The sequence below is a fragment of the Cuculus canorus genome, chromosome 3 (assembly GCF_017976375.1).
Source record: "Cuculus canorus isolate bCucCan1 chromosome 3, bCucCan1.pri, whole genome shotgun sequence".
Taxonomy (NCBI): domain Eukaryota; kingdom Metazoa; phylum Chordata; class Aves; order Cuculiformes; family Cuculidae; genus Cuculus; species Cuculus canorus.
Genome location: NC_071403.1, coordinates 4,478,712 through 4,498,836, shown reverse-complemented (window position 1 = coordinate 4,498,836; position 20,125 = coordinate 4,478,712). Strand labels below are relative to the sequence as shown.

The window sequence follows — 20,125 nt, the reverse complement described above, 5'->3', positions numbered from 1 at the left end:
GTAATCTAATGTTATGCTCTTCCAGAATGACCATTTAAAATAGTCCAGTGAAAATAAAATAACTCAGGAGACTGAGAACATGATGGTTTGTGTTTTCCCATTCATGGCTGAGTAGGAATTGAACCTGTAGTTTTCTTACATATTAAAGCTAAATGTTAAATCTTCATCTTTGCGCTGCTGAGGTAACAGGAGAGAAAAAGGTACGATTGTTCACCATCATTAGGCTTAAGATCTTCCTGTAAAGTAATACTAAGTCAAAACTATTTGTGTTAAATTCTCTTCAGATTTTAAAAGCTTCTGCCTCGAGGTATATTTTCAGCAAGTAATCTGTAGGCAAATAATTTACTAGCTCTACTAGGGGGAAAAAGCTGGTTGATTTTTATCCTTACTGGGTTTGGTTTGGAAGAGGAGAAGGGGAGCACCATGGTATTGTTAAAGAATATGTGGAATACAAGAATAGAGAACAGGAATTTCCTTCAGGAAGGACAGTTGCAGAGTATCCAGCTTCGAGTTCCAAGAGAAACAGTGAACATAGGATTAATACACAAATTGTGGCTTGTACAGATGACTAAGCTCTGTGACCTGTATTTTTAAACCTCTAGGTTTAAAATACCACTCAGGAAAAATATATTGAATGAAAAAATGTAGAACTGTCACGTCCTTCCTCCTCCCCTCTGCCCCGAGACTTGTTTAGTTTCTGTAGTAAGCTTATACCCAAGAATAAAGTAAAAAAAACTGCTATATTGTAGTTGTATCTTCTGTCAAAGCATGCTGACTTCTGCTAAATCTAAAGAAAACTTCCATCGGATTAATTTATTTATATTCATTTATTAAGTCATTAAATAAATTAGATTTTCCTTTTACAGGGGAATATTCATGAAAGTTTCTATTTAACCAGCTTTCAGGTGGCCTACCACAAAAAGAAAGATTTGTACTGAACTCCTCTGTTTATTAGTGATGTGATTTCAGTCAGTGGAACAAGAGAGAAGCAGAGTTCCACCTCCAGGTTTACTGTAGCTGAGCAGCTGAGTGAATCTTGTAGAAGTAGATTCCTTTAACGACTAATTTGTGTGTGTGTGCATGTATTACTTCCATTGAGAAATGAAATTTCAGCATTTAGTGATCACTGAAAGCAAATATAAAATACGTCCTTCTTCCTTACTAAATACAGCCTTGTACTAGGATGGGATTTTTTATTTCTGACACTTTTTTTCTTCTAAAGAGCAAGATGCTGAAGGCTCTTAAGGGTGAATATTGAGAATCCCAGCTCCTGGCTATTTCTCAGGGGAGGGCGGGATGTATCTCGGTTTGTTTTATACCTTTTGTGGTTTGAATTGAGGATAAAATGGAAGTTAAATGCCAGTATTGAGATAGAAATACCTGAGGTTCATCTACAGATCAAACAAAAATTGTCTTCCTGTTTGAGTCACTTTATTATAACAGCTGGATTTAACATCTGATTTAAGGAAGAAAAGGAAATACGTGTATCAAGGTTTCCTGAGTAAGTGTTCGCTGACTCCTTGAAAATTTCATTATATTAATGATTTATTGGACGTTTATTGATTATATCATGAATAGACTGCAGATCTTTCTTTGAAAACAAACAAACGAGATCCAAACAACCAAAAAACCCAAGCCAACTAATTTATAAAGCTGTAGAGAATTGGAGCAGCCTTGTGATCTGGGCATTTTGTGGGATACGAACACACGGATCTGTCCATCCTCAAAAATCCATAGAGAGTGTCCACATTACTGGGCTTCCCTGAGGTGGGTGAACCTTCCTTTCTTATTCCAGTGAACACTTATTGGAAAGAGATTTAAGTGTGAGTAAGTGGGTAAGCTACCAGGAGATAGCTTGTTTATCCGGATTCAGTGAACAGAAGGCAAACTGAGAACAACTTAATACCAAACACTTTATTACTTATGCTCGTTATTTACAGTATTTACATATTGCACGTTCGCTGGAATGTTTTATACATTTATTATATAAAGTAAATTAATGGCAGCTTGTGTTTGTGTACAAAATCCATGCTCCGCTGTCCCCAAAAATATGTCTACTTAGAATTACGTTCCTGTTTGTCATGCAATTTGTACTCCCGGGGTACAATGTGACCCCAACGCAAGTCTGTTTTAACCAAACTTGTAAAAAATTGCATAAGCACAAAGGATATCAAGTGACCACAACTACTGTGGAGCAGATCTTTAGTAGTTCTAGATATACAAACAAACATTCCTTAAAATTGTAGAATTAAGCAATAGAACATCAATTGTCTTGGTGAAATATTTGTGTTTACATAACTTTTGGCAGCATTACACATCAGTTGTAAAGTGTGTTTTTTAAGTATGGAGCATTAAGTACTACGGGCAGTTATGCTACTGTAAAGAATGTCAATCTGCAAACTGTTGCCAACATACAAAATGCATGTTAAAAGAATTATGGGAAGTAGTCTGTCAATCTGCAAAAATAAATCTCTTGTTCACAATGGAATATGTTATAAAGGTAATAAGTTCTATTTCCCTGTTGGTTTCCAAGGCACTTCTCTTGGTTCTTGGTGTTTCTTTTCATGGTAGTAACATCTGGGGGGTTAAAAGAAAGAAGAAAATCATCTTTTATTATTTTTATGCTCACATACACGTTAAGGAATGTATTTATCGTATTGAAAACAATATTTAAATAAAACTGGAGATCTAAGTAATAACTTTGGAACGATGCAATAATGCAATTCTGATTTAGCTCAGTGTTGTTCAGCTGTGTTGTTCAGCTAATTTAGCTGGCTGCTAAATTACTGTTTTGTTTGTTAATCAAGGCTGAAATTTTGGCATTCGTCCCTTTTTGTGCGGGTTCATTTGAAGGAGACAGATTTGGAAAACACCTTTCTACCTATTCAGAATGTGCTCATGGTTATGTTTAGCCTGTTCCTGTGAGTGAATAAACCTCAAGGATACTATGAATAGACTTCTGTGTTCATGTCTTGGTGTTGGGAAGCTGTCGATACAATGTCTAGTAATATAAATCTGTCAAGTTGATGTTTGAAGGATCTAGGGAGATATTTGATATTTTATTGGGCCCATGAGTGGAGAAATCTGGGCTCATGTAAACAAGATGTAAATAGAAGTAACTTTCTGGGATTCTGTCATATATATATCTGGGGATGAACAAACGTTGAGGCAACTCAAACTGAGTAGGAGCTGCAGCGGTTCAATTTGCTGCCCGCTCTGTTAACTCTTCCCAGAGAGTTTCTTTGAATGAAATCAAAACCAATTCTATGACACTGGTATCAAAGTCACTGATGTGAAATTACAGGTTTCCACATTGCTTATATACATCTGTTGTCTGTACTCTAGAAGTGTTTACTCAGAGGTGGAGCAGTGGAAGTTTCCAAGACCGTTTTCCCCACCTTTAAGCCTTAGAAAATGTAATGTAACCATGTCTGTGTATACATAGACAGAAACCCATCCTCACTCCCATAACTTCTGAGCTTGTTTTCTGCAACCACACTTTCTAGATGGGTCACCATTGAATGCTGCAAACCTGTCCACCTAATTTCTGGTGTTTCCAAGACAAACTTGTTACGCTCTTACTGTGAAGTAAAAAATGCACTATGTCGTTTCAGTCAACGGGAACTGCAGAGCTGAAAGATACTGTTTTTCATGGAATCATAGACTAGTTTGGGTTCAAAGGGACCTTAAAGATCATCCAGTTCCAACCCCCCTGCCATGGGCAGGGACACCTCCCACTGGCTCAGGCTGCCCAAGGCCCATCCAACCTGGCCTGGAACACCTCCAGGGATGGGGCAGCCACAGCTTCCCTGGGAAACCTGGGCCAGGGCCTCACCACCCTCATGGTGAAGAAATTCTTCTTAATGTCCAGTCTAAATCTGCCCCTCTCTAGTTTATACCCATGCAAACAGATCCAGTTGAAGCTTTTCTGTCTCATAGACCCCAGAAATCCATGTGGGAGATAAACAGTGGTTCTCTGGTACTCAGTTCTGCTGATGTCACTTTTCACAGTCAAAACGTTCACATTCTCTATCTGAAAGTGTCACTGTCTTTCCCATGGCCAGCATGAATTCTCTGATATTTTGAGTTTCTCTACATTTTCTACTGCTCAAGTATAAGTTGTAATAGAATCATTTGAATGCAAAGTCACTCAGACTCGACATAATCCATTGGAAATCAAGCTATTGGTGCATACAGAAATACTTGTTAGTAGTATTTAAACATTTAGTTTTGCAATTTTTTTAAAGCTATTAGGAAATGTAATAATGTTACAGAAAAGTTTAATGTAATTTAGGTTTTTTTCTGGCTCTGCAGATAGGACAAGATAGGACAAATTCTTTTCTTTTTAAAAAAAAATCTTCCTTTAGAGGGAAAACTGATGTAAATTTTCTCTGTCGAGCATTTTCACCTAGCTTATTTTCTGTATGTATGCGCCTGCTGTACCCTATTTAAGCTGTGATGTTTAAAAGTGATGTTCAAAAGCAAATTAACACTCTTTTAGATTGTTCTAGTCTTTTAACTCTTTTAGATTTGGTTCTAGTCATTACCTGTGCATGATGATAGAAACTCTAGGAGAAAGCTAATCTATATAAGAATTAAACTTTAAAATACTGTTCCAATATGATTTTGTAGCAGAATTTCTATGTCCTAACATGAAAGAATTCCTTCCCCAAGTGTCAAGACCCAAGTGGAAGTCAGCTCTAATGGCAGCATCAGATCAGAGGGATCCAGGCATTGAAGATAGTAAAGCTCTTTAAGTTATATCTGGTGGTAGGCACAGGGATCCTCCAGTAAGGAAGACTCAAAAAGGCCTTGGGCAGCCTGAGCCGGTGGGAGGTGTCCCTGCCCATGACAGGGGGGTTGGAACTGGATGATCTTTAAGGTCCTTCCAACCCAAACTATTCTATGATTCTATGAAAATCTCCTCTTAACCAAGGTTGGACTAGGGTACGCTGGTAACTGTGTACATTGGCTGGCTTCTATTAAAAGTCTTAAAGTAGTTACCTTGGGAACAACTCCTTATCACCAGGCAAAGGTGATTGAATGTGTCATGGGAAGTTGTATAAGATGGATTGAGCTACACGTTCTAGAACGAAAGGCTCTGCCTTTACTGCAAACCTCACCTTCACTTCTAGTTGTGGATAACCCATCCCTGGAGGTGATCAAGGCCAGGTTGGATGAGGCCATGAGCAGCCTAGTCCAGTGGGAGGTGTCCCTGTCCATGGCACAGGGTTGGAATTGGATGGGCTTCGAGGTCCCTTCCAACCCAAACCATTCCATGATGATGGTTCTTTAATGAAGTGAACATTTCTGATACTACTTGACTGCATTTGATGTTAGTCTGAATAAGAAACTGTGTAAAAGAAGGCAATTAAGGGCTGTTGTTTCCATTGCTGCAGCAAAAGCTTAAAAGGCCAAATGTTATTTTGCTTTAAGAATAGTTTGAAATAAAGGACATATAATATGGTATACAACAATGGAATATTTAGTGTGCGGTTTCAGTTTTCTCTTTATATATTTAAAGTTTCCAAGTTTATGTTGTATTTTCAGCTTTTATAACATATATTACTGGTATGACTAATAAATCTTGAGGAGTTTACATAGAGTTTTCTGAGTTCCAAAGGTAATTTTAGTTTTCAGTATGCTTTAACTTATTGAGAATTTAAAAAAGAATCTTTTATTCATTTATTCTTTCTTTATGATGAACTTTAAGCAAGAAGTATTGTCTCTATTGCTCTTTTCCTTTACATATTGTTAACTCTATCTGCTTCTCTGGGAAACAAGCAACTGGTATTTTTTTTAATACACTTTTTATATATAAAGCTCCTCTCCTTATCATGAGACTCCTACAACTTGCACTAGTCTTGTATTTATTAGCTTGAAAGTATTTGCATCACTATTTTTACCTCATTCATTTGAAGTAGATGTAAAAAGTGAAAAAGTTAAAAATACATCAAAACTCATCAGTACAGTAATTAGAAGTCTTCAGAATGAAAGAGTATAATCATATGTGATGATGAAGTCCTTTGTCATTGAACTACTTCTGGTACAAGGAAGTTTTAAGCCTACATCCCAGGGAGGGGGTCGAGTCGCCTTCCCTGGAGGTGTTTAAGGAACGGGTGGATGAAGTGCTGAGGGACATGGTTTAGGGAGTGTTAGGAATGGTTGGACTCGATGATCCAATGGGTCCTTTCCAACCTGGTGATTCTGTGATTCTGTGATCATAGAGTCACAGAATGGGTTGGGTTGGGAGGGACCTTGAAGATCATCCAGTTCCAACCCCCCTGGCATGGGCAGGGACACCTCCCACTGGATCAGTGGTTTGGTCTCTAGCAAAGAGTTAAAGAACAGGTAGTGGGAAAGGGAGGGCACCAACGGGGGCACCTAAAGTTTTCAAAGAGAAGTTGTAAAACCTTTATGACTGCAGCCAAAGTGATGGTGGCAAATTCTGCCCAAGAGCCTGGACTTTCAAAATCACACCAAGTGCACAGGAAATCCATAAGATCTGAATTGGGAACTTCAAGTGAAGGCTTCAAGAATCTTGTTCCTGACATATCCTGCAGATACAGACAGCAGAACAGTTGCTGGATGTTAACTGCACGGGGTGGAACAAAGCAAGCATGGAGTATGGAAACTGGGAGAAAACTGAGGCTGAAGGACAGAACAATAAAGAGCATCAAAGACAGAACTCCAGCGTAACTGTGTTGAACACAAGAAGGTGTTGAATGCAAGAAGAAGGTGTCACAGCATGAAGCTGGTCAGGCACGGTCCTGGTGGCAACAAGGGAACACAGCCTGGGTGGCTGACCGGAATGGACTAGATTATCTGCTGATACAAATACACTGCTCTGGCTTCCCTCCTACAATCTCAACGAGTTAAAGGGTTGTTACCAGGCTCCTGCATCGCTTTTACCTGTGGGACAGGCAAAAGGTGAACAATATGCTCTAAAGAAAAAGAGAGAAGATGCACCTGGGTCAGGGCAACCCCCGTTTTCAGTACACGATAGGGGATGATGTGATTGAGAGCAGCCCTGAGGAGAAGGACTTGGGGTGCTGATTGATGAGAAGCTCAACATGAGCCGACAGTGTGCACTCGCAGCCCAGAAACCAACGGTGTCCTGGACTGCATCCAAAGCAGCGTGGCCAGCAGGGCGAGGGAGGGGATTCTGCCCCTCTGTTCCTCTCTTGGGAGACCTCATCTGGAATATTGTGTCCAGTTCTGGAATCTTCAACGTAAGAAGGAGATGGAGCTGTTGGAACAGGCCCAGAGGAGGGCTACAAAGATGATTGGAGGGCTGGAGCACCTCCCATACGAGGAAAGGCTGAGAGAGTTGGGGTTGTTCAGCCTGGAGAAGAGAAGGCTCAGAGGAGATTTTATAGCGACCTTCCAGTACCTGAAGGACCTGCAGGAAAGCTGGAGAGGGGCTGTTCATAAGGGCTTGTGGGGATAGGACGAGGGGCAATGGGTATAAACTGGAGAGGGGCAGATTTAGAGTAGACATGAGGAGGAATTTCTTCACCATGAGGGTGGTGAGGCCCTGGCCCAGGTTGCCCAGGGAAGCTGTGGCTGCCCCATCCCTGGAGGTGTTCCAGGCCAGGTTGGATGGGCCTTGGGCAGCCTGAGCCAGTGGGAGGTGTCCCTGCCCATGGCAGGGGAGTTGGAACTGGATGATCTTTAAGGTCCCTTCCAACCCTAACTACTCTATGATTCTATGATTCTAAGATGGATCCCAGTTACGTATGAGTAGGATAAATAAGTGAAGGCTCCGTAAGACATATCGCACCCCCCCAGCTCCTTTAGGTGGGTACTGTGATAGTCACGGATGCCTGATTCCTGTTTTCGCACCTTATTTTCTTGTTTCATCTTAGCACTGAGTTTCAACATCTTGTGTGCTTTAAAGCTATGATAATCCAAAATGCATTTTAAGAACAAATACAAAACAAATCTGTCCTTTTTTTTTTTTAACTTCTTCCTCCTCCCACATTGATCTCTAAACATGGGCAGATGTCCATGTATCTAAAAAAATGCACCTAAACTACTAGTTTTCCAAAGCATCAGAAAGCAAGAATTCATTTATAGCCCAGTTCACTCATATGCCCCCAGTAAAATAAAAATCAGCCTCCTGAGCAAAAGAAGAAATCTAATTTGTTGGGGTGGGGGGAAATAGGTGTGGATAATTAATAATGCGTAATTTTACTAGTTTATAATACAGGAGATAAAAAATATTTTATTTAGTTAATATAATCAAATTCTACTTGTGAATTTAGACCTTTGTGGAGTAGTATCGTGTAGGGAAATTTTGTTATCTAATATTCAGGAGTTAGCCTGAGCTTTAGAATTGATACTAACTAGTAGCTTTATGGCAGGAATCAGAAGTGCTTACTTATTGCCAGACTGTAAATAAACCCCTCTTACACCAGAGAGACATCTTAAATAAGAAATGGCTTTGAAATCTTGTCTCGCTAGCTGTAACTAGTCCTATGTTCAAAACATTGAAACTCCTTGCAAATACCTCAGGCTAGCAATAACTGTACACTTTGTGGAGGAAAAGGATGGGTTGATTGAGTGGAAAAATACAAAAGAAAACATTTTTCTGCAGCTCAATCACTGAAATGATGAAAACAAAAAAAAAAAGCCTGCTTTATACTTTTCTGTGAGGGAGGATGTCTTACCCAGACAAATTCAGGTGATGCCATGGAAGAGCTTTGAGGAGAAAGGATGCTTAATTTTATGGACACACCTGTGGAGGGCTATAAAGATGGTCAGAGGGCTGGAGAACTTCCCATACAAGGACAGGCTGAGAGAGTTGGGCTTGTACAGCCTGGAGAAGAGAAGGGTCCAAAGAGAACTTATAGAGACCTTCCAGTACCTGAAGGGGCTACAGGAAAGCTGGAGAGGGTCTTTTTACAAAGGCTTGTGGGGATAGGACAAGGAAGAATGGGTATAAACTGGAGAGGGGCAGATTTAGACTGGACATACGGAAGAATTTCTTCTCAGTGAGGGTGGTGAGACACTGGCCCAGGTTGCCCAGGGAAGCCGTGTCTGCCCCATCCCTGGAGGTGCTCAAGGCCAGGTTGGATGGGCCTTGGGCAGCCTGAGCCAGTGGGAGGTGTCCCTGCCCATGGCAGGGGGGTTGGAACTGGATAACTTCTAAGGTCCCTTCCAACCCAAAGCATTCTGATTCTATGATCTCAAGGCATATGTGGTAGAGGATAGCCTTCCTTTCTACTGAGAGAGGCTGCTTAAAAGTGGTGATACTATTAATGATTTGTTCCTGTCTGGAGAATAACAGAAGTGGAGGCTTGTTACTCACATTGAAACATGCCTGCTAGTTGAGCAAAGGATTTGGTTGGCAAAATTAGATGGGGTTTCTTTAAATAGACTCCCAGCTTGTAAGGTGAACTAATTTAGTTACTGCTCCTTCATAATACGAGTTTGTGTTTACACAATAGGATGTAAAGATACAGATAAAACTTTATAAGAAAGGAATTCCCTGATGTGATGGATCTGTTTTTTAGCATTGGTAATATTATTCACCTTTCTTTTGCAGGTGAGTATCACTCATTGTATCATAGCTGAGTTGTTCCTTGCTTTCTGGATTTTACAACTGAAAGATTGAGTCCATGGCATTTCTCCTGCTTACATCAAAAGATTTACCTATTTGCTAACTTTTATTTGTCCTATTAATATTTTATTAATTGTACTATTAATTGTTTCCATTATTCCATCCCTGAACACACAATGTATGGATAAGTGACTCCTCTCCATGGCTTCATGTGTCAAATTAAGACAAATAATGTAAGAGTTATTAGACATTATAAACATCCTGCATTGAAGCTGGGCTAGTTTAGGTTTATTGTATGAAATCAGGCAGAAAATACTTAAATATTGAGGAGTTTGTCTTAAAGTAGGATGCTGAATTACATCTAATGGTTTAATATATTTCCTCTGTGCTTGCCATCAGAAAAGTCTTCTCTAACGTCTAGCTGGAATCCTCTCTTCTGGCAAAGTTAATCAAGTTGTGTCTTATTTACCTACAGTGGTAGAGAGAATGGCTCGTAGCCACTTTTTAGGAAATTGAATAGCTCCACCATGTTTTCCTGCAGTCGTCTTTTCTTTAGATTAAATAAACTTATAAACTGAGTTTTCTAGGTCTTTGGTCATCTAAAAGAAACACCCGTATATCTTTGTGGTGACCTTAATTAGATACAGTATTCCAGCAACAGTGAGCATTTCAGGTGTTTTCTAAACAGTGTTTCTACTGATAAATTCCAGTATATTGTATGATTGTCTTTTTTTCCAAGTGTGGCATGGTCGACATGCTTAAATTGTGATCCACTACAACCCCTACATTTCCTACAGAACTATCTGTCTAGCTATTCACAGCTCGCCATTTATTTCTGAAGCTGATTACTCCTGCATGCTGTCATAATTGTGCTCTTTCCTTTAAATTTTACCCTGGTTTTAGACTATTCAGCTAATTTTTCAAGATTATTTTCAATTTCAAGGTTGAACTTTGTTGTAGTTGCTTCTCCTACCCTACTGTCATCCATAACTATACTGTTTTCTATCAGCCAAGTTATTATTAATGAAAATATTGAACAATACCATACCCATAACGAAGCTATGTGACTCTGCTCAATACATTTTTCCAGTCTGACAGTTGAAGCACTAATGTATTTGTATTTTTCCCAGCCATTCTTACACTTCTCCTGATCACATTTCCCTAGCTTGCTGTGAGAATGCCATGCAAAACAATGCCAATGCTTTTAAGAAAACAGAAATTAAGATGCTTAACATTTATTGCTTTTTCTCAATGACTCTCTCCACAAGATGTGTATTTTGTCAGAGAGTTAAAATGTCTTGTTTGACAGCTTTTGCTACTGACAAATCCATATAGGTTATTACATTACTCCTTTGTCAGAGGTCAGACTTTTATGTTGGGTGAAGGCTGAGGACAGACTGTAAACCAGTCCTTTTGTATTCTTACATGTCTGATTTCTAGAAAGACAGATCGTTTGGAAGTACTTTCCTGGTTGGTTGGTTGGCTTTTGTTCTTATTTTGGTGCATGGTGCAATTCCCAAAGTATTTCTAGGAATTATAGTTACATCTTGGCAATAAGAAAGGGAATAAACCCATAGACATGAGAGGTGAACACAACGATAACGCGAGTAGCTTGAAGTTAGTTTATCAGTGCTCCTACGAATACGTTTTAATTGAATTACTATAAAAGCACTTGCAACCTATCTGCATTTATAAAGCTTTCATGTGTATAGCTACGTGTATATTAATTCACACTAAAATGTACACCATAGATCTACAGCTGCGAGCATAAAAGGGCTGCTGGTGCCAATACAGGCGATTGTGTACTGAGTCAACTCTTGAAAAATAAGCTACAGCTGTTGGGTTTTGTTCAATAACAACAAATTCACTTTCTGCTAACTATATGCCGCTATGAATAATTCACGGATGATGCACACGGACTTTTATATAATGACTTCCAGTAGGGGGTACCCTTTATTTATTGCCAATATTTGCCAGATTAAGCCAGTGTCTTCAAGGACTCTGAAAAGGGAATACCTTAGCTAAACGACAGTTATTATTATTACACTCCCATGAATTTTGATGTATGAAACACAAAATCCTCTCCTTTGCTGTGCAGTAGAATGTCATTATTGCTATGAAGAAGCTTACCTTTATCCTTCCATGCACATTGGGCTTACTGCCAACCGAGTAAGAAGCCTGGCACATCTCTTATAGTCTGTCATGAAAAAAAAAAAGAGCATAAACAGATTACTGAAGTAACCATTTTTGCCTTTAAAAATCAAAATTGATAATGGTGAGCAAGTTTTGTTGTAATAAAGTTCAATGAACACCTTAGTTTGTTTGCAACAGTGTAGAAATCAGCTCCTAAGAATTGGAGCAGATAAAAATTGTGTAACTGAAAGCCATGTCTAATGACAGAATTGTTTGGGTTGGAAGGGACCTCAAAGCCCATCCAGTTCCAACTCCCCTGCCATAGGCAGGGACACCTCCAACCAGACCAGGCTGCTCAAAGCCTCATCCAACCTGGCCTTGAACACCTCCAGGGATGGGGCAGCCACAGCTTCCCTGGGCAACCTGGGCCAGTGTCTCGCCATCCTTACCATGAAGAATTTCCTTCTTACGTGTAGTCTAATGGCACATGTAACTACGCAGCTGACTTCTGCATATGTACTATCTATAAACAAATAGCATGAAGATGCTTGGAGGCTCTCCAAGTGTATGGATGTATGAAAATTTATACATCTGTGTCTGGGCTTAAGGCTGGGACCAAAACATGAGGCTCTACTATTTCCATACTACAAATAGCGCTCAACTGTCTGAAACCCAGCCCTCAGTGAGCAAGTCTATCAACTTAGTATAAAGTACTCCAAGTCTTCAATTAATTTTTCTCCTTGAAAAACTGTTGAATTAGACAAATAACATCTCCTTGTCATAGGAAGACCAGCCTGAGAAGGTGACCACATCATATCCATTAATTCACAACTATATCGAGTTTCATCTTAAGATTAGTAAGATTGTTTTCTTTACAGTAGTCCTATTGTTAGCAGTTCTTGTTTTAGGTACCTTCTGCTTTTTGTATTCATAATAAGGGGCAGAACCAATGCAAAACTAAAAAATTAATTGAGTTTTTATTTCTTTAACATGGCAAATTTTGTGAAAGTTGCTTACGGACAGACAGCAGAGTAAATTACTTTTTAGGTGTCAATGCTACTGTGCTGTACAAAGTACTAGAAGGTATGCCAACAAAACGCTTGCCAGTACTGGCTACCACCACGTTGCAGCATCATAGATATTTTCATTTCTTTATTGCTTGACCTTTGAATTTATACGCACAGTGAACATTATTAATTGAAATCAGGATATCATCAAAAAGTAATATCATGAAGAGTTAAAGCAGGTTGTTTACCTCATTTTCCTAGAAGAAAGTTACTTCAAGGAGACACACTTATCAGTCCAGTCTGGTGACTGATGTTGATTTTTCTTAGGCATTATTTCATTAATAAGTAACTATATCTAATATTTCCTAAGATGCAATATTAACAATCCCTAACTCGTAGCAGAGATACGCTATAACTACCATTCATATAAATTATCCTCCGTTATCCAGACTATATTGGTAGGTATGTCACTTGTCAGGAGGAAAAGGCTAATTCCAATTTAACACCAACTAGTTTTCAGCTTCACAGCTTGGAGTACTCATTAATTCTGAGTCAACTGATGCTTGTGTTGCGATCCTTATGAAATAGGTAATATGACCATTTGCTTTTTCAAAACGTACTAGATATCAACAACTTCCAGCTGTGCAATGTGGTCTGGTTTGCCATGATCTATGAACCCTTATCTTTCCAAGGTATTCCTAATCTGGCGCCTTGCAAACAGGGGAAAAGTCTGGAATTCTTAACAAGTACACCTTTAAAATATATGGGGCTGAAATACTTACTAGTACTTGAAACTTGGAATCTGTAACTCTTGTTTCTATTCCCAGCTCTGCTACTGACCCAACGGGTTGACCCCAGGCAAGTAAAATAAAGTGCGCTTCCATTCTGAAAAGGCTGTACTAAAATAGCATCTGCTTACTCAACAGGTCCACCTCGCTCTGTATCTGGTGTCACATCTACTGACTGATTTGATATTTGGTTTCATTATTTCTTTTCATTCTCTGTCCTGCTGATGAGATACCATAAGCTGAATTTGTTTATTTGTGTCCACGAGCACTTTTTTTTTTATAAACTAAACCAAAAGTTATGCTTCTGTGAAGACAAGGGTTGCAAAGATTCGCTGTCAACGTCACTGATAGATGGGTAGCTGAAGAGTCAAAATAAAAAATGCCTATGAAATATGTTCTATATAAATAATCAATGAAAAGGAAATAGCCCCACCTGGATTTTTGATCATATCTTGAATTTGCAGCACTAGAAATTAAATACGAGACGTTTGCGAGAGGGGTCATGTGTTCTTAGGAAAAGCAAATATCTTTGGTTGGGAACTAAAGCAGCACGTACTGCTTCTACCTAAGAAAGTAGCAGTGTTTACAGCCACTCTGTGCAGCGTATTTTCAGTGAAAAAGTTGTTTCCATTTTCCTTACTAGAGTGCTGGTGCTGTTTTAGCAACACTGGAAAGCGTACTCAGTACATTTTAGAGGACTCCTAATTCTTCATTGCAAGAAATGTATTCTAGTATTGTATCACTACTAGTATTTCATAGAGCTATTAAATTTTAGAGCTTTCTGTTGTTTCATGGAAGCCTTTGGGTTTGGTACTTACATGCTGGGATGGTGCAGTCCCTTGTGTTGTGATAAAGCCGGTGAAAGTGTTTACTACATTTTGGGCTAAAGTACAGCGGACCTGAAATATGAAGAAAAAATAACTTATGAATCAGCACAGCTCACGGGAGGAATGCAACTTACAGTATCATAGAATCATAGAATAGGTTGGGATGGAAGGGACCTTAAAGATCATCCAGTTCCAACTCCCCTGCCATGAGCAGGGACACCTCCCACTAGACCAGCCTGCTCAAAGCTCCATCCAACCTGGCCTTGAACACCTCTAGGGATGGGGCAGCCACTGCCCTGGGCAACCTGGGCCAGAGCCTCACCACCCTCATGGTCAAGAAGTTCCTCCTAATGTCTAGTCTAGGTCCCCCCCATACCAATTTAAAGCCACTAAAAGCAGGAAGCCTTTATGTGTGTGAAATGATGGATACCAATGCAAAATTAAAACATACCTGTTAAATGCTTTAAGAACTTGTCTTTCATCCTCAAATCTCTGGGAACTATTTCTGTCAGACAGCAAAAAAAAACAATAGTCACTCTGCTGCACTAGAACTATGCTCACCAAGCACAGTATGGGGAAAGAGAATAAACTCTGTCCAGCAAACATCACTACTACATCTTGGATGTCAAAAGCCCTTTGCATCCAGTAGGACAAGTCAGAAGCATTTGTTTTACATAAAAAGCCAGTGTAAAAGGCACTATGAAACACATTTACGATGATAAAACTAGTAATGTCTGTTAGGCACACAGTCATTAACGATGGAGACCGTTAGCTAAGAGTCGGATTTAAACTCCCTGTGAATTACATTATCAAGTTTACCTAGATTTAAATTATTCCAGAAATTTTAGTTTGTGGTTGCTCAGAAATGACATATTCAGCTAGTGGGAAAGACTTGTTCAGGTTTGGTTTAGTTTTCTAATTCTCTTATGCAAATTTATCCACTCCTTTGTCCCAGGTATGTTTGTACAATGACTGTCCTGCTGTAATCATGAAACTGGATAGATCTACTTACAGGAATCTTTTCTTTTCGCTCCCTTCTAGCAGTAAATAAAATTCACAGGAAATGATCCCAAGCAAATTGCTCTCTTCTGGCTCCCTGCGTTTGTGGTTTACCGCCTTGCGTTTTGTGTTCAGCAGATGGCAAAATGAAACTGGTTTACTGAAATCCATTTCAGCCCTAACCCTTGCTTGTGTCTTCCTGATTTACAGCTATCTTTGATTGCTTTCCGTTACGAACTCTATGCTGATAGCTTAGTGCTGATTGTGTACAATACAGCACATGTTGCTTTATTTATTTGACCATAAATGCCTGAGCAGCCTTTTCCATTCCCCTGACACCTCTTATCAGATATAAAGCAGAGAGCATTTCCATCCAGATCCGATTCACTTGTGAGGTTAGACACTTCTCGAAAGTCATTCTTCATTTACTTCTAACTTTAGTCAGTGTAAGTAAAATTGACCTTATCATATTTGACCTAATTATGTCATGAAGAGCATTAAAACCACACATGCTTCACTCAGAAATTTCCCATGGGACAGGCTCACTGGGAAAGTGATGCCAAAACTGAAATGAAAGACTCTAAGCGGTAGTTTCTTTTCAGAGTTGCTGGGAATAACTCCATTGTAATAACAGAACGAAAAATCCTGCTTAGGAGTCAATGACACTGCTACCAGCTGTGAAGGAGGCTTATTATTTACAGATATAACTGTTCAGCATAAACCAGATGTTTCACACCAATGTGCTGGTGGAGGGTAGCCAAAACCCATGCCCGTGATCCACACTGAGCATTTAGAGTTCCCTGCTTATCTGGCCTCCTTAACTTCTTGACATTTATGAAACAAAATGTTCTCACTATGCTGATCTTAAGTGGAACAAAATTGTCTCCCTTCGTATATTCATTAATCACCCAGATGGAGAAGTAACATTTTCATGACAACCACCAACAAATGCAGATCATGAGGATATTTGAATATGAATGAGAATGAAGAAAAGGTACAGGGAAGCTTTATGCAATCAATAAAGGCAAAATAAATAGCATATTAGCAAAACGAAAGCCAGTTTGGAAAAAGGTGAGTAGACATCTGCTGGGAAATATTCAGCAAGTCATTTCAGTAGAGGGGTAAGATGAGCAGCAGTAATGCTGTAGGAGTTTGGGAGTGACAGTCAACAGAGAAGCAGAAGCCAAATCAACTTTCAACTGAATGCACCAAAGTACATCATGAGACTGAGCAGTAGCTACCCACCACGATGTGGTACAACTGGTGCCGGACTCATCTATGCAACCCTGAACAGCTGACGAACCAAACTAGGGTTTCACTGGAGGTTAGAGAAGAGCCATTCCAGTCATAGAATGGTTTGGGTTGGAAGGGGCCTTAAAGCCCAAGCAGTTCCAACACCCTGCCATGGACAGGGACACCTGTCAGACCAGGCTGCTCCAAGGCCAATCCAACCTGGCCTTGAACATCCCCAGGGATGAGGCAGCCACAGCTTCCCTGGGCAACCTGTGCTAGCACCTCGCCACTCTCATAGTGAAGAATTTCTTCCTGATGTCTGATTGAAATCTTCCCCCTCCAATTTAGAGCAATTAAATGAGCAGAAGGAAGGCTGCAGGAGTGTCCCAAAGTAGCCACAGCTTGCATAGCAACAGAGGAGTGCTCTCCTCCAGTCCCCTAGTACTTCAAAAGTGCCACCTCTGAAGTACAAGAAGAACTAATAAGCGGGGCAAAAAGTTTATGAAGCTGAGCTGCAGGGAAGACTTCTAGATGTGAGATCTAGAAGGACATACTGTAGTCCTGCAGGGGAATTCTTTCTAGGGTCATTTCTAAGAAACACTTAAACCAAGCTCATTCTTGAAAGAGATAAGCTTCCAGGAAAAAAGAGAATTTTCATCCACTGTTTGATCTCAGCCCATTTCAGTCTTTTCTCTTATTAATAGGTTTTGTTCAAAGCCACCACACAGTAAGCCAGACTTTCAATTGAGTACATTATCCAGAGAGTAAGAGGCTCTGAGATGTGAATGGAGATTTTCTACTCCAAATTTGCTGTCTGTGTCTTTTTCTGATACCAAAGAGAATTTGCAGGTATTTTGAGTGGTGAGTTCTTGATATAAAATTAGTAACTGGATGTGATATCTGATTCACCAAGGCACCCTGTAGGGAAAAAAAGAGATCTCCTAAGTCATGGACTGTCACTTACCGACTCTCTGCTCATCCTGGTATGCTCCGTAGTCAGCCACTTCCCTTCGATCCAAGTTATAGTCGTGCTTGGAGAAGTACTGCACCCCAGTGTCCTTCTCCAGGTGGTACCTTTTCAGTTCCTGAATGATCTCCATGATCAGATTTATAAGACTTTGCCTGTCCTTCAGTTCTGCGGAGTCTGTTTTCTCTTTGCAATATCCTGCTGACAGCATCAAGAGCACCAGCCCCAGCAGCCCAGGAGACCTCAGTCCACTCATCGCACTCTGACCTGAAGGCTGCCCGAGCAGATGAAAAGGAAGGATCCACTGCTCTGAGAGAGGCCTCCTATTTCACTGCAAGAGAAACAGGGGGGTGGCTCGGAGGTGGGGAGACTCCGGGGGGGTGGGGGAGGTGGGGGGGGTGAAATCAGACACTATGCTGGGGGAGCCCGTGGGCTGCGAGGAGGGTGGGGGCACCTCAGTGGGATCCTCCTCACCCTGTGCTGTGTTGGAACAGGTTCTGAGTGATGAGGAGCAGTGGTGACACCAAAATACTTTTTGTATCAGAGGGGCGCCAACTTTCCCCGAAGTTTTTTTTTGCCAGAGAGCCGAGGGACCCCACCACCCACCCACCCTGGCTGGGCAGGGAACAGCAATGCCAGCCTTCCCCATGTCCATCCTTCTGCCCTCCCAGCTCGGAGAAGGGGCGCAGGGGGCACAGCCACCTCGTCCGGGAGCGCTGCTGCATCCAGGGATGCAGGGATCCAGACCTGGGGTTGTTTCTACGATTCTGTGATCCCCGGAGCAGCTCCCCTTCTCTGCCCCAGCCCCAGAGCTCCTCGCCTTGGCTGCTTCATCCCTGGAGCTACTCCCCTTCGCTTTTCCATCCACGGAGCAACTCCCTTTCGCTTCTCCATCCCTGCAGCTACGCCCCTTCACTGCTCCGTACCCGGAGCCCCTCGCCTTCGCTTTTCCATCCCCGGAGCAACTCCCCTCCGTTGCTCCGGGGTCGCTGCTCCATCCTCAGAGCCCCTCGCCTCCGCTTTTCCACCTCTGGAGCAACTCCCCTTCGTTTTTCCATCCCCAGAGCAGCTCCTCTTCGTTTCTCCATCCCGGGAGCAACTCCCCTTCACTTTTCCATCCCTGGGGCAACTCCCGTTTGCTTTTCCATCCCCGGAGCAACTCCCTTTCGCTCCCGCATCCACGGGAGCCCCTCGTCTTCGCTTTTCCACCCCTTGAGCAGCTTCCCTTCGCTTTTCCATCCCCGGAGCAGCCTCTCTTCGCTGCTCCGGGGTCTTAGCTCCATCCACAGAGCAACTCCCCTTTGCCTTTCTATTCCCGGAGCAACTCCCCTTCGCTTCTCCATCCCCGGAGCGGCTCCTCTTCGCTTTTCCATCCCCGGGGCAGCTCCATCCCCGGAGCAACTCCCCTTCCCTTCTCTATCCCCGGGGCAGCTCCCCTTCCCTCCTCCATCCCCGGAGCAGCTCCCTTTCTCTCCTCCATCCCCGGAGCAGCTCCTCTCCGCTTTTCCATCCCCGGAGCATCTCCCCTTCGCTTTTCCATCCCCGGAGCAACTCCCCTTCCCTCCTCCATCCCCGGGGCAGCTCCCCTTCCCTTGGGGCAGCTCCCCTTCGCTTTTGCATCCCCAGAGCAACTCCCCTTCGCTTTTCCATCCCCGGAGCAGCTCCCCTTCCCTCCTCCATCCCCGGGGCAGCTCCCCTTCCCTTGGGGCAGCCCCTCTCCGCTTTTCCATCCCCGGAGCATCTCCCCTTCGCTTCTCCACGCCCGGAGCGGCTCCCTTTCCCTTCTCCATCCCCGGGGCAGCTCCCCTTCGCTTTTCCATCCCCTGGGCAGCTCCCGTTTGCTTTTCCATCCCCGGGGCAGCTCCCTTTCCCCTCTCCACCCCCGGGGCAGCTCCCCCCGAGCCGCTCTCCCCCCGAGGGCCGCATGCTGCTCGCGGCTCCGCTCGGCTCCGGGGCCGCGGGGAAGGGCGGTGGACTGCGGGCACATCGCGGCCGCTTTTACCTGTCGGTGCGTCCCAGAAGCCGAGGTTCCTTTCTCCCCGTCTCTCCCGGGCCGGCAGCAGCCCGCGGGCGGCGGGGAATCCCGACTTTTCCCCCCCTCCCTCCCCCGTCCCGTCCCTGCCGCTCCTCGCCGGATCCTCGGGCTACTCCATGGCGAGGGCTTTATATAGGCGATAGGGTGGCCATGAGACGGCAGAGAGCATCGCCTTGGAAGTGGGTGGAAAACAATAAAAGTCCACTTGGCAACCTCGGGAGCGTGGCTGCTCGCACCAAGCCACCCCCCACCCCCCCGTCCCTCCCCCTCGCTCCCGGGCAGGGCTCAGTCACTCCTTCGCCTCCCTCCGACGTAAGGAGACGGTCCCGTGTGTGTGTGTGTGTCTGTCCGTGTGTGTGTGTGTGTGTGTGTGTGTGTGTGTCGCCTCAGCCTTTAATTAGAAACGCGCGGATGAAGCTTTGCAATATTGATGATCTTAGAGCTGACGGGACCCCGACGTTACCGGGAAATTCGAGGGGTTGGGAAGGAGGGGAAGAGCCACCGGGGAAAAAAAAGGAAGGTTGTTTTCTGCCCCTGCCAGGCGGGAAGCCCGCTGGGAGCAGTGGTTTTG

General features: G+C 42.6%; 1 protein-coding gene across 1 annotated transcript; it reads right to left on the bottom strand.

Moving 5' to 3' along the window:
• Positions 1–142: 142 nt before the first annotated feature.
• On the bottom strand, positions 143–19,607 carry ALKAL2 (ALK and LTK ligand 2). Its single transcript, XM_054061204.1, has 6 exons — positions 19,522–19,607; positions 17,517–17,850; positions 14,772–14,825; positions 14,312–14,392; positions 11,696–11,762; positions 143–2,577 (listed from the first exon to the last, which is right to left on the bottom strand). The coding sequence occupies exons 2-5, from the start codon at positions 17,773–17,775 to the stop codon at positions 11,698–11,700; spliced, it is 459 nt and encodes a 152-aa protein (XP_053917179.1). The 5' UTR covers positions 17,776–17,850; positions 19,522–19,607; the 3' UTR covers positions 143–2,577; positions 11,696–11,697.
• Positions 19,608–20,125: the final 518 nt, after the last annotated feature.